This window comes from Canis lupus, chromosome 28, assembly GCF_003254725.2.
Source record: "Canis lupus dingo isolate Sandy chromosome 28, ASM325472v2, whole genome shotgun sequence".
Taxonomy (NCBI): Eukaryota; Metazoa; Chordata; class Mammalia; order Carnivora; family Canidae; genus Canis; species Canis lupus.
The window spans coordinates 36,540,464-36,554,770 of NC_064270.1; the positions used below are offsets into that span (position 1 = coordinate 36,540,464).

Genomic DNA, 14,307 nt, shown 5'->3' on the forward strand with positions numbered 1-14,307 from the left:
TTGAAATTGCAAGAGGCTTCCCCTTCCTAGAAATGTGAGCTTGGACCCCCAGCAGAGGAGCCAAGGAGGATCTTGAGCAGCAGATTAAATATTCAGAGAATGCAGGGCAGCTCTGGAAGCACCAGCAGGACGGAGACCATGGCGGCTCTGGAAGGGGAACCAGGTGTGCAGACCCAGGAAGGGCATCTTGGCCTCTTTCTCTCTTCCCTGGGCACTAGTCCCATCTCAGAAATCTGTTTCTACTCTGGACTTATTTTTATTTTGTCTTGAAAAGTATTAAAGTGTAACTCATATTCCAGAACAGCCTTTTTTCTTATAAAAAAAATAGCAGATGGTTTATTTAGGCAGTAGCTATAAAGAGTATTTAAGTCTTGTTGGGCTGTTCAGTAATAAGTAAGGCCCTTGATGGGGTCATCCTACTAAGAAGCGAAGACCAACCAGCCGATGAGTCCTCAGTGACAAGAGTGTGCCACATATGGGACTGACAGCTTGTGTTCTCAGCAGGAACCTGGAATTGGTGATTAGCCTCATATCCTTTAAAACCCATCCCAGTAGGAAGGGATGGGAGAAACTGGAAGTGCTGGCACATGATCACTGTTATGGTCTGAATGCTCACATTCCTCCTGCACCTCCAATCACCACATTCATATGTTGAACCACCACATGATAGTATTTGGAGATGGGGCCTTTGGGAGATAATTGTGTTTATATGGAGTCATGAGTATGGCTGGCCCCCCACAATGGGATTACTGCCCTTCTACGGAGAGAAAGAGAGCCTCTCAAGGCCGTGTGAGCACACGATGAGAAGGTGGCAGTCTACAAGTCAAGGTGGCAGTCTACAAGTCAAGAAGAGGTCTATAAGCTCACCAAGAACCAAACCTGCCGGCACCTGGTTCTGAAACTTCCCAGCTCCCAGAACTATGAGAAATAAATGTCCATTGTTTAAGCCACCCCATCCATGGTACCGTTTTATAACAGCCCAAACAAGACAGTCAACAGAAGCGAGAATTCTGGGAAAAGATCACGCTGGGCCAAGTACACCTCTCTGTGCCCTTAGGCAGATTACTGACCTATCTCCTCCCCCAACTTCCTTATCTGTGAAATGGGTATAATAAAGTCCCGCCTGACGAGACAAGGGACTTGCTGGACGGAGCAAGCTCAGAATCACCTGTCTTGACTTCAGTTCTACCATCTTGTGGGAATGGTGGCAGTCGGGACGGGAATGGTTTCTGGCTGGGGACACAATGTGTGGGATGGTGTGGTGCTTTCCTGATTCTAAATCAACAACCTCCAGTTCTTCTGATCAACATCCTTGAGCCGGCCCTCGGTTGTGGTCTAGTGTTTTTAATAATGCTCAGTCTCTCAAGGGCCTTGTGGTCTTTGAGGAAGAATGGCAGAAGCACTCCAGTTTCTGTATGTGACCAAAAGGTTAGAAGTCAGGGGGATCCTGGGTCATCATGGGAGCATGAGGAGCATTGGCACCCAGAAAGACTTCCTGGAGAAGATGATGGCTCTTCCATATTTAACATATTCTTCTCGAGTAGACCACATTATTTTTGCCAGGAAAAATAAGAGAAATTCAGGCCTCACTATATGCATCAACGAATTCTCCCAAAATGTCAAAGTTTATCAGCATTCTAATAAATCATTTACCTGATTGGAAATCCACTCTCAAACTACTACCAAAAAATGTTCCCCCTTTCAAAATAATGGCAGGCGTTATAGTCTCACGGTATTTGCACACATAAAGCAACGTCTTGCAAGCTTTAATTTGGAGTTGAACTATATCCTGTTCTTTCTGACAGTCCAGTCTTTATTCAATGGTATGATTGGGAAAGTCACAAAACCAGGCTCCTTGTAACCTCTCGTGCACTGCATTTCCTTTTCCCCCCGCCCTGGCACTGCTGCTGCGATGGATGGGCTTCAGCCGCCGTACTTGGCAGCAGGAGAGAGGATGGACTGGGCCAGAACTGGCGGGCAGACTGCTCTGACCCTGGGCAGAGGCCAACATGACCGATGAGCCAGTAGTGGACCAGTTTAGTCAACTGATGTCTGGTCATGAACCAAAGGACATGAGCCTCTAGAAAATATTTGTATTTTTCTAACGTTATTCTTGTAGCGTTCTCCGATTCAGCAAGCATATTTCCAAATTGTTTTATTATGAACAGTCGTATTACTGTTTCATTCCTTGACTGCATGATTCAGCTTTGAGTTTTGCTTTCTCTTTTTTCTTTCTTTTTCCTTACAGATGTGGGAGGAGGCCATTGCTCTGGGTAAGGAACTTGCCGAACAGTATGAAAACGAGATGTTTGATTACGAACAACTCAGCGAATTACTGGTAGGTCTCCTTTTCTTTCCATCTAAATGAACACAGGCGATCTACACTTGTTTTCCTGGGATTTCTCTTTCCATTTTAACTTGGACATTCTCTTCGGATCCTGTGACCTTGGCCATGGTCCTCCATTTTACCCAGGAGGACAGTCTTGAGTGTTTGCTCGTTGATTCGGGCCTTCGAGTACTCACTTTTATTCCCAGCTGCACTTTGGGAACCAGACTCAAGATTTCTCAGAGCATTTGTATGTAAACGACTATTGACCCCCTGTGTACTGTACTCTTGATGGCCCAAGAGTCTCTCAGAATCTCTGCTGGTTTAAAACTGACCCATCTGTGGGGTGGGGGATGAAGGAAGAGTAGCCCAGGCCTTTCTCTTGCCATTAATTTAGACCAGATTTCTCCCCTTTTAAATATTTCTGTAATGTATCCCAGTATCTAATAGATACCAGTTTCAAAATACTAAAGACCAGCCATTTAATCATAAGAAAAACCATTTCTGTGGCACCTCTTTGGTTATCAAAAACATAGATAAATCATACCAGTTATTGCGTTTGGCTCTTTTGGACAGATTCCCTGCTAACCACTGCGGGTGAGTGACAAATTCTAAGCCGTGTGGCAAGGTGACCAGATGCCTATCTGCGCGGTCTCCCCCACATCCTCACCTTCCCACCCAGTTGGAACCTCCAAAGCTTGAAGAGCCCACTGGAAGATTCTAGAAGAATGGATTCAAATATTCTAATCAAACCTGAAATTTTCTTTCTTCTTTTCAGAAAAAACAGGCTCAGTTTTATGAAAACATCGTCAAAGTGATAAGACCTAAGCCTGACTATTTTGCTGTTGGCTACTATGGACAAGGATTCCCCACATTCCTTCGGGTAAATTTTGATTCTGTTTCATCTGAGCCAGGATTGCTCCCTGGACAGAGAGCCCCTTCTCATTGTGAGGAATGATTTGGACTTTGCATCCATGGGTCAGTCTGAATCTATGCTCTGAATAGCTCTGTGCATAGCTTAAGCTATGAGAGAAGGCCTGATAAAGTTTTCTTTGATTGTATAAAAGTTTCCATCTGATTTTTCCTAAATAGAGCTCTCCTTCAGAGATTTATGTATGTTTTTTAAACTGTGGTCAAACACAGATGATGGAAAATTTACCAAGTTAACCAATTTCAAGTGTACAGTTCGGTGGTATTAATACTCTTGTGCAGTCATCCATCTCCAGAACTTCTTCATCTTTCCAAACTGAAAATCCATACCCAATTAAACAGTAAGTCTGCATTACCCCACCTCCCAGCCCTGGCAATACCATGCCACTTTCTGTCTGTGAAATTGCCTGTTCTAGGTACCTCCTAAAGTGAAATCATATGGTGTTTGTCCTTTTGTGTCTGGCCCATTTCCCTTGTCTTAGGGACTTTAGGGTTTATCAGTGTTGGAGCATATACCTGAATTCCATTCCTTTTCATGGCTGAATAATATCCCATTGTACAGCTAAACCATATTTTATTTATCTATTTGTCCTTCAATGGACATTTGGGTTGTTTTGGTTATTGTGAGTAATATCACCATGAACATGTCTATTTTTAATTCTATGAGAAATTATAAGTGAATTTTCATGGCCACATTGCTGGGGACTCAGAATCACACTCCGTCCCTTAGACAGATGTGTTCTGTGTGACACATGATGGAAGAAATACTATGATAATCAGCCAGATGCCCATTCCCTAGCACTCATGAGGCCAGAAGAGAAATTGTATAAATAAATGCTGCTTGACCTACTAGTAGAATTGTTTAAAGCTTCTCTTGGATGCCATTGACACATGGGTCACGATTTCTTATGATTTTTTTTTAAGACCCATGGTTTTCTCTTATGCTGGGAGACCATGGATGATTCCTCTGGTTTCAGTGAAGGGGGAACTCTTGCCTAGAACACAGCTGTCTTTGGCCCTCGTGGCTGATTACACATAAGTCCCTAACAGCATGAGATATACCCCTTGATGTTGCCAGCAGGAGAAAGGACTTACTTGCTGAGGACTTGTCATGGTTTCTGTGACATCAACAAGTGAGCCTCATAGGCCTGGTCTGCTCCAGAAGGTCACCAGTTGGTTTATCCACTCATTCAAGGTCCTTAGTGACTGGGGCATCTGGCCCTGTCCTGTCACTGCTGGTCCGTCCTCTCTTCTTTTTTTTTTTTTTTCTTAAAGATTTTATTTATTTACTCATGAGAGACACACAGAGAGAGAGAGAGAGAGAGAGGCAGAGATACAGGCAGAGGGAGAAGCAGGCTCCATGCCATGGAAGCCTGACGTGAGACTCGATCCTGGGTCTCCAGGATCACACCCTGGGCTGAAGGCGGCGCTAAACCACTGAGCCACCCAGGCTGCCCCTGTCCTCTCTTCTTAACACTGCTGCTCTCCTTGTGGCAAGACATGCCTAAGACAGCGTTTGATCAGAAACCCAGATTCCAGAGAAAATCTTCCCAAAGAATGAATAAAGGACATTTGGTTATAAGCCCTAAATTAGGGAAGGTTTTGAAATTATATTTTAAATTTGAAATATTTAAAATTCAAATATTTTAAAATATTTAAAATATGAAAAAATTCACCCAGCTGGAGATTATTATGAACCTGGAGTTGGTATTATTAAAGGCCTTCCTTAACACGTGTGAATCCGTAGGTGTGCCCCTGTGTATGTGTCTCTAAGAAACAGAGAGACTGACCCTAAGTCATGGCTGATCTGGGCTGTGCTGAGATGTTACGGAGTGTGCATGGCCCTCCGTGGATCGTGCTGTGACTTAGGGCCACTCACTATGACTCTGCCCTGACCTGCTGGCATGCAAGTGGGTGGGGTGGGCACTTCGCAGTGAGCATTTGATGCCTGGCGTGTGCTGGGAGCACAGCACGTGTGCTCCAGGGACTGCACTGGGTCATCTACCCTGTCAGAAGGACAAGATGCAAAGTGTGAATGAGGAGTTTAATAGGCTTGATGAATATTGAACTGATTTCCCTGCCACACCTGAATAATTTTGTGGGACTATAGCAATATATTTATTATGCTTCACAGATCACCTGTCAGGGGTCAATTTGACAATGACATTAACAGTTACAAAAAAGCGGGTGAAATGTTTGGCTATTTAATGCCTCTGAGAACTGACTGTCCCTTTTGCTTTGTTATTCTTTTTTTTTTAATATTTTATTTATTTATTCATGAGAGACAGAGAGAGAGAGAGGCACAGACACAGGCAGAGGAAGCAGGCTCCATGCAGGGAGCCCGTCGTGGGACTTGATCCCTGGTCTCCAGGGTCATGCCCTGGGCTGATGGAGGCACTAAACCGCTGCGCCACTGAGGCTGCCCTGCTTTGTTATTCTTAAGAATTGGTCTCATTGGGTTGTTTTCTGAGTTTGTGTTTTTTTTTTTTTTTTTTTTGCTTTCATGTTAATATTTATGGTTCTTAAAAGGAATAAATATCTTTGACTGTATATACATTTCCCCCTTATTTTCATGTTTGAAGGGACTGCTTCAGAATGCAAAATAATTGACATTTCTAGAAAATGTTAGTAGTGTTTTCATCTATAACTCACTAGTGTTTTTCTATTAAAGCCTTTATATACATTTTATTATTATGTCTTTCTTCTAGCGTAAAGCATAATAAATGCATGCGAGTATGTAGTAGCCTGTTATACATTAAATCTTCCTGAATTTCTGAAATGTTTGGCTTTATATAGCCTTAAAAGATGCCCACACTGTGTATTTATATTTCTAATTAAGACTACATATTACTTCGGTTTCTGCTTGACATTATTTTTTTGGAGAAAGAGAACATTTTTCTTCCATAATGGGTACTTGAAGACATACCTAAGCACAAAGTGAAAAAAATATTCAATTCTTAAACTGTTCCTTCTTTAGTGATTTATAGGTACTCAGAATAAGTCGGGACTAGGGAAAGAAATGAATTGAGTACCCTAGGATCTCTCTTTATCTTCTGAAAATTCATTAATTAGACAAATTTTCATTTGACTTCGCACCTAGTCTCTAGGAGATGAATGCAAAAATAGACAGCAGGATGCTATTTTGTGGTGCTGTCTGTCTCTCCTCCTCTGTGGCATCTGGCCTGGGTCATGACAGATGATAGGGCTGCGCCTGACTCACGGCCAGCCAGTCTGGGGCCTCTTGCTGATTGGAATAACAGATCCCATGAGGAAGAGCATCAACCCCCCAGCTTCCCGTTTCTCAGGTCCTGTGGCATCTTTCCCTTGTTACACTTTTACTGTAGGGTCAGACAGTCTTCACGTTGAGCAGGATGTTGGGGGCAGGGGGTGTAGGTTCAGGAGCTAGTGGTAGCATCACACTACCCATGGCCACCTTTCTGTGACTCAGCTGATAACTCGGAACACACTGTTGAATCTGCGAAGGTACAGAGACCTGTGACATTGTAGAATCAGGGAATTCCTTAGAGGTGCATTTACTGAGCCACCATGTCACCCCCAAACAGAAATGGCCTCAACAAGGCAGCCCGTGCAAGGAAGAATGCTCACCTGCCTGACACCCACCCCAAGGTCACCTAGCCATCTAAAACCAGCCCCAGGGGGACTCTCCAACTCAGGAGTTATGGAGGCGACAACGTGTCATCCACGATGGACAAGAGCCAGCCTTTAGAAGGAGAACTCTGATATTATACCTGTCACTCATCAATGGGGGCAGTCCTTCCATAGCCCTGTCCCGTCTCTCACCACCGGGGAGGCCACGGTGCTCACAACTCTCTCCTTTGGTCTCGACATCTTCCCTGGGGTTCAGCCCTTCTCTTGGCTGTGTCCTGTTGGAGACGGCTTAGAATGTGATGCTCAGGCTCTCAGCATGGAGGCCACACCTCAATCCCATGCTCTCTTAATATTCCTCCTGGGGGATGAGAGCTATTTAATTAGAACCTACCCCAAAAGAAAAACATGAACACCATGATCCACTTGCCCTGGTGCCTTTACCCTTTTTAGCCACTTCATGCCCCCTACAAGGTGGGCTTCCAGTGCTCACTTGGCTCTTCCTGTTTTTTTTTTTTAATTGATTGTTACTGTTAAGACTGAAATACATCATCAGATGTCAGTAACGTGTTCAGTGCTTCTTAAACACTATTAACTTATGTGGCTCATGTTTGTGCATTCTTAATGAATAAAGCCAGTGCAATTACAAGCTGTTCTTCAGTTCAGCGACTTTATTAAAAAAAATTTTTTTAAATAAAAAAAAAAAAACCTCTCAAGCATATTTTGAAGACCAATGCATTAGTGCGTGAACTGGTTGGTCCTGGCCTTCCCCCGTGGTGTTATTTAATGAATGTCATTGTTTCCAGGGGAAAGTTTTCATTTACCGAGGGAAAGAGTATGAACGCAGGGAAGATTTCGAAGCTCGACTGTTAACTCAGTTCCCAAACGCTGAGAAAATGAAGACAACATCTCCACCAGGCGATGATATTAAGAACTCTCCTGGCCAGTGTATCCTTTACGACAACCCTGTGGAACATGACACGATCGCGATGCCGTGCGCCTGGGTGGCGGGGTGCACCTGGGGACCTCATCGTGGCTGCTGTCCTCCCTCCCTGGTGATCCTTAACTCTCTTCATCTTCAGATATCCAGTGCTTTACCGTAAAGCCCAAACTCGATCTGCCCCCCAAATTTCACAGGCCTGTGTCAGAGCAGATTGTAAGGTAAGCCATCCTGGTTCTCCCACCACCAGTAGGACGGTGGCAAAGGGCTGTGCACTCAGCATTTCACCTTAAAAGGATGGACTTTTGCTTTTGATTCGCTTTCCAGTTGATCTTTCCATTACTTACAAGAGCAAAGAAGCATATTATTCCCAGCATCAAACAGTGAAGGAGGAAGTTAGTATATGTTGCTGGGGGGGCTATAAGAATTATTCGTTCCCTGATGTGGGGAGACCAGGAAAACTAGGGAGGAAGCAGGGTGCACTCAGGTCTCCTAATAACGGGCCAGGTGTGAGGGTGCCCACAGAGCTTCTCAGCAGAGCACCAGCCCAGCCCACCACTCGGCACTTCTGAGTCCTGCCTGGGGAGGGCGGGAGTGTTTGCATGCTGTAAGCCCAGAAAAGGGACTGGGACTTTTGCTGTTTTGGATGGGGAACCCATATACCCTGCCCCTGCGGCACCATGATTATATAACATGGGATTATGAGGCAGATTTTTAGACTCACTTGTCAGAGGTCCAAATTCGGAGGGCTGATGCCTCCCGTTGAATTGCACCTGGCCTAGCAATGCTGTAGAGACACTCTGCTTTTAGATGTTTCTTTAATGTTAAGAATTTTCCACATGATCCATGTTCTGGTTAAGAAATTAACCTCTTCGATGGCCTCATAATGCTCAGAATCTGCTTATTTCACATCCTGGGTTGCTGTGTCCTTCCACAAAATTCACTACCGTTTCTTTAACCTTTTATCAGCCATAATGGAAAGTAAGCTAGGACTCTGTTTATTGATGGATGATTGCTTCCCCGAGGCACATATTTTAAGTTTTGCAACAGTTTATTTCAGAGAGGCCTTAAAGCAGATAGTGAATCATAACTGATGATTACAACTGATGGGCTGTTTTGCTGTGACGTGCGGGGGTGCTGCCTGCATTTCCATGCTGGGTGTGAATCAGTCCGCCTTTGGCACACGCCTGGAACCTATCCCTTCCCCACAGAAAGAAAGTACATGCGTGGTCATGCGTGCCCCTTTTCATGGTTGCAGACTCTGCCTCTTGTAGACATGAAATTAAGGTATATAAGATCTTTTTAAAAATAATAAACACATGATTTTAAGACTTTTTAATAAAAATTTATTAAGTAATTTTAATAAATTAATTGTTGAATCACTGCATTAAACCAATAAGTGATTAAAATTTTGAAGTCATCAACACAAGAGTGGGGGACGCAGGCCTGTTGCTCTCCTTCACTTCACCTTTTCTCTGTGCGCCTGTTTCACTCTTACTCAGCATCTCCTCTCCCCTGGGGGTTTTCAGGGACAGGAAAGAGGCAGAAACCCAAGGTAAATTTTCCACCTGCCAACATCCCTCTTCTGAGGCCGCCGGGAAAGGGAGCCTCAGCTATCCCTCCAGGTCAAGGTTGCGGAGATTTTAAGGGATGCAGTGACCTCTCGGGAGGCAAGACCCCATGTCTAAAAGCAAATCGACTGCTTTGGGGATTAAATGTCTAATGATATGTCTGTCTCTGTACAGTTTTTACAGGGTGAACGAGGTCCAGCGGTTTGAATATTCTCGGCCGATCCGCAAAGGAGAGAAAAACCCGGACAATGAATTTGCGGTAAAAAAAAAAAAAAAAAAAAAAAAAGAGGGCACCTGGGTGGTTCAGTGGTTGAGCATCTGCCTTTGGCTCAGGTCATGATCCTGGGGTCCTGGGATCAAGTCCCACATCAGGCTTCCCGCATGTAGCCTGCTTCTCCCTCTGCCTGTGTCTCTGCCTCTTTCTGTGTGTCTCTCATGAGAAAATAAATAAAATCTAAAAAAAAAAACAAAAAAAAAACCACTAGATAAACTCTCAAAGAACCCATTCCATCACCAACAAAACCGCCTGTGGAAAACTGGCCTCGGAGATCACCACAGTGCAGTGTCAGATGTCTCTGTGCCTTGTGCGCAGAAGTCCAAAAACAAATCCTAACCCCTTCAAATGTGGTGAAGCAATGAACCTTTCACAAACAGTGTCACTAAGGCCTCGTAATGCTACCAGAAGGGGACGGGTGCTGTGACCCTGCACCTTGTGCTCGTGACACACTCGCTTCCCTCCTTGGCTTCTCGGAGCTATCTCCCTCTGAGCCCCGGACCCCGGAGCACCCTGCTGGTGCCTCTAATACAAATAGACACATGGAGGGGCCGATGGCAAGCAGTCAGAGGTGAGCAGGGCAGAAACCCAGATGCTCATTATCTATCACCTGAGTTCCCCGAGGCACAAGGAGTAGGTGTTCCTGGGCAGCACAGAGTCATGGGCCAGGTAATTCTCTGTGCCGGGGCCGCCCTATGCATCAGAGGATGTTGAGCAGTGTCGCTGACCCTCTACCCATCAGATGCCAGTAGCACCTCCCTAGTTGTGACAACCAATCAAAAAGGTCATCATGCACTGTCCCCTGCATTAGAGGCATGAAAATATTAACACAAATTTTTGCAGCTTTTTAAAAAATATACAGTTGGTTTAATGGATTCCGTTTGCGAAGGATAATTCAATTTTTTTAAATAAAGCCCAATTTTTTTTTTTTTTTTAATGTTAACATTTCTCCCTCCTTCTGTCCTGCAAACCTCCTCTGGAAATCCCTAGATAGGCCTGTATTTTAAGGAAGCTGTTAGCCACGGGCACCTCCGAGGAGGACCAGCAGCACTGCTGGGGACTGCATCCCCTTGCCTATCGTCAGGAGGTGTCTGGGGGTGCAGAAGGTCAAAGGTGACCTGACTCTGAGTAAAGTTTGGAGCACTTCCAGCCAAGTTGCTGGAAGTTCCAGCCAAGTCCATACAACCTCCCCCCTTGAAGCCCTCAGTTTCCTGGTGATCCTCCAGGCAAACATCTGCCTGAGAGTCTCCAGTCTCAGCACTGAAAGGCCCTTCCTACCCCAAGCCATCTCCCAGGGTCCACAACGAGCTTACGTCCCGTGGATTCGAGTCATTCCGACTCCCCACACTGGTTATCTCCAACAAAGACCCTATTTCTTGGTTAGTGCCAGCATCCCAGGATAGCCTCCTTGCTAACTGGTCACTGAGTGTTGGCTGTAGCAGTGAGGGAGGGGACAAGACCCCAGCGCCGAGGAGGTGGCTTTCTGAGCCGTCCCTGGTAGGGCGCTCGTGGCAGCAGCGCTACCCTCTGTGCAGCGTCTCTGGGCCGCGGGATTTACAGGCAGTTCTTGAACTTCCCTCACACAGCTCACATCCGGCAGCTGTGTGTGTTCTCAAACCATAAAGAACGAGGCGCAAGGAGGTCAAGCAAACTGCCGATGGGTGTGCAACCAATTGGGACAGAGCTAAGAATAACCGAGACCCCTGACATTCGGGGCCGCACTAAGCCTCTGAGGCTGTGCTTCTTCTAAATGGCCCGAAATTCCCTAATGGCCCCGTTAGGCCTTCGCACTTGGACGAGGCTTTCAGAAGCCACAGGATTTAGTCCTTCACACGCCTGACAAAGCCTAAGGCTTGCGGATAAGCGTGGGGCTTTCTGCAGCAATGGGAAGCCAGGCTCGGCCCTACTGCAGGTGGCCTGGCCCCCCTGGGTTGGGGGACGCGGGGAGGGCTGCCCTGCCAGGCCGAGTACTCGGCGTGGCCGGCCAAGGAGGGGGCAGGTGGAGAGATAGCACCTGACTTGGCCGGAGTGGGCTTGTCCAGAAGGCCCTCGGTGGAACCCAGGACCCCTGCCCGGGGGTGCTGGGGGTGCGGCCCGGATGCTCTGAAATGCACCCTGCTGCTTTCCAGGGAAGGTCCCGAGGGAGCCACATCCTCTAGCAGCTGGGGAGATGGAGGCCCGGCCCCTTCCCTGGCCCCTCTGGAGCCTCAGAGGCGGGGGAGAGGGAGAGCTGCTCCTGTAAGATCCAGCGCAGCTCTCCAGAACTGCCTGCTGTGTGTGGCAGGACCACTCCTGACAGACCCGTTATTGGAATGTCTAAGTCGCCATCTCTGGGTGGTGGGTGGTTTTTTTTTTCCACATCAGTATTTTCTATCGTGAATATACATCAATTGTGCAAGATAAAAACGTAAGCCTGAGATACTGACCGATCGGTCTCAGGATGTGAGTGGTCACTTTCATGAAACCCACTTTTCCTTAATACCTGTCTGTGCACCTTTGAGTTTCTTTCTTTTTCTTTTTCTTTTTTTTTTTTTTTTTTTTTTTGAGTTTCTTTTGAACGTGAAGCAAGGCTAACGGAGAACCCCTGGAGCCTTTGCAGAACTCTGTTTGCTCAGAGGGAGCTCGCCCTCGTTTTGACGTCTAGAATTCACCCAGAATCTCCTGTTTTATTTTCTTTGCCAAATGCCAGGGCGGCTGGCGCCGCTGGCCAGGGGACACTGCTGCGTCTCATGTGACCATCCGGCCCATAGGCAGAGCATGGTGTGCCACACGCCGAGCACAGAGAGGGCCCCGTGCGACTCCTCTTGGGGAGGACTGTCCCGCACGAGCACCTGCCTCGCAGAGAGTGACTGTCCCGCCCCATCAGGGCAGAAACTTTCAACCTGCCGAAATCCTTCTCCTGACAAGTGCCCTGTGTGTGTTCCCTTTGCAGAACATGTGGATCGAGAGAACCATATACACAACCGCGTACAAATTACCTGGAATTTTAAGGTGGTTTGAGGTCAAATCTGTTTTCATGGTAAGGATACCCCCCCAGAAAGCATCGTGCTTTCCCCTCTGTTCCTTACAGGGCTCGGCTCACACTCTGCGACCCCAGGTCAGACGGGACTTAACCCATCATCACCCCGCGTGGTCCTTGGGGCATCGACTCCCCTGGCCCACGAATATTGTGCTGGAAGTGCTGTGTAATCACAACCAGCTCTAGCTGACAAGAAAACCAGAATTAAGATCTCCTTTCTTCTTACAAAATATTTAAATCTAGTCATCGCTGTGCTGTTTTGACAGTTCTTTCTGTTAACTAAATGAAAAGTTTAAGACAAGTTCCAATTTACATACACTTTTTAAGATCTTTCTTCCTGATGCTTTTATTGCCATTTACATGACAAACAACTTGATTAATAGTACTTGCTCATTTCAAGTAAAAATAGCTTGAGAATATACCCCTCACTGGCACTTTTTAAAGAAATAATGACTCGCATCTCATCAGCTAAACTTTGCTTTGCCTCCGTGGTGAGCTACGGGACAGTTTCATCTACATGAACCGGAGCCCGGCGGCAGATTCTCACTGAATATATGGAAGTATCAGGGAGTGGCAATTGCCCGTATAAAGAGATATGATTGGAATATGTATGTTGATGCGGGAGTCGCAATGCCTTTTGTGTTCAGCCAGCGGGATCTTCTCCAGAGCGGTGGTGCCTCCCATTTCCAATGAGTCCCCTTGGAAACTTCTGACTTGGTTCCAGAACCTGGCTGGAACCTCTTCCCCAGCCCAGTTTCCACTCTTGTCCGTCATCCATGCCCATCTGAGCTCGGGGCACATCCCCCGCACCCCCATCCCAGGTGCCCCCTCCTCCTCCTCTGAAGCCCTGGATCTCCGTGCCTGTTCCCACCTGGGGCACTTGCATTTTCTGCTCTAGGAGCGCCCGCTCCGAGCCCCCCTAGCACCCAGGCGGGAGCAGTGGATGGAGAGGCCTCAGAAGGTACATGGCAGGTGGCAGAAACGCAAGCCTTTGCTGGCACCATCCGGGGCTGGCGATGAGGAAGGAGTGGGGGGACTTCGCATAAACAGCACTAATCTTCCTAATGAGCCCCTGCCCGAAGCCCTCAGTAAGCCGGGATTTCGAGAGCCAGCCAGATCGCGAGAGGAAGGAGCTTAACAGCTCAGAGGTAGAGAGGGGTGAGCCCTGACTTCCCGTGAAGACGTGCTTCTGCCCGCCGCTCTGCTTGCCGTTTTTAACAAACTAAGAGGCTGGAAGCCGAATAATCCCGGAGCGCATCACCGAGAGCCGCTCTGGACCCCCACCTCCGCCCCTGCCTCATGTGTGCCTCCTGGGCCAGGCCGCCGCCGTGGGGCGCCCAAGGGGTGGCAGCTAGCCCTGCGGTTGGATTAAAAGGAAAACTATTCTTTCTTGAGGCAAACGGGATCAGAAGCAGGGAGTTAGCAGGCAGTCAAAGCGGAGTACGTCCCCGGAGTGGGGATTTGGCGAAGGTGTGAGGTGTGTGCCTGGGATGCTGCAGGCCAGGACCTGACCCCGCCGGGGCCCGGGTGAGAGCAGCAGCCCTGAGGTACGTGCTGCTCAGGGATGAGCGCAGCGGGGTGGCCAGCACGGGCCCAGCTGCCCCTCTGTGTGTGACCACCTGTCTGTCAGCTCCCAGGCAG

General features: G+C 47.2%; 1 protein-coding gene across 2 annotated transcripts in view; it reads left to right on the plus strand.

Moving 5' to 3' along the window:
* Window positions 1-14,307, plus strand: part of DOCK1 (dedicator of cytokinesis 1) — a 494,693-nt gene that overhangs the window by 453,327 nt on the left and 27,059 nt on the right. For both annotated transcript variants that reach the window (XM_025467625.3, XM_025467626.3), the window contains exons 39-44: window positions 2,249-2,338; window positions 3,105-3,209; window positions 7,669-7,810; window positions 7,945-8,023; window positions 9,548-9,632; window positions 12,580-12,666. In XM_025467625.3, coding sequence (XP_025323410.1) covers window positions 2,249-2,338; window positions 3,105-3,209; window positions 7,669-7,810; window positions 7,945-8,023; window positions 9,548-9,632; window positions 12,580-12,666 — 588 coding nt within the window. The remainder of the gene's footprint in view (window positions 1-2,248; window positions 2,339-3,104; window positions 3,210-7,668; window positions 7,811-7,944; window positions 8,024-9,547; window positions 9,633-12,579; window positions 12,667-14,307) is intronic.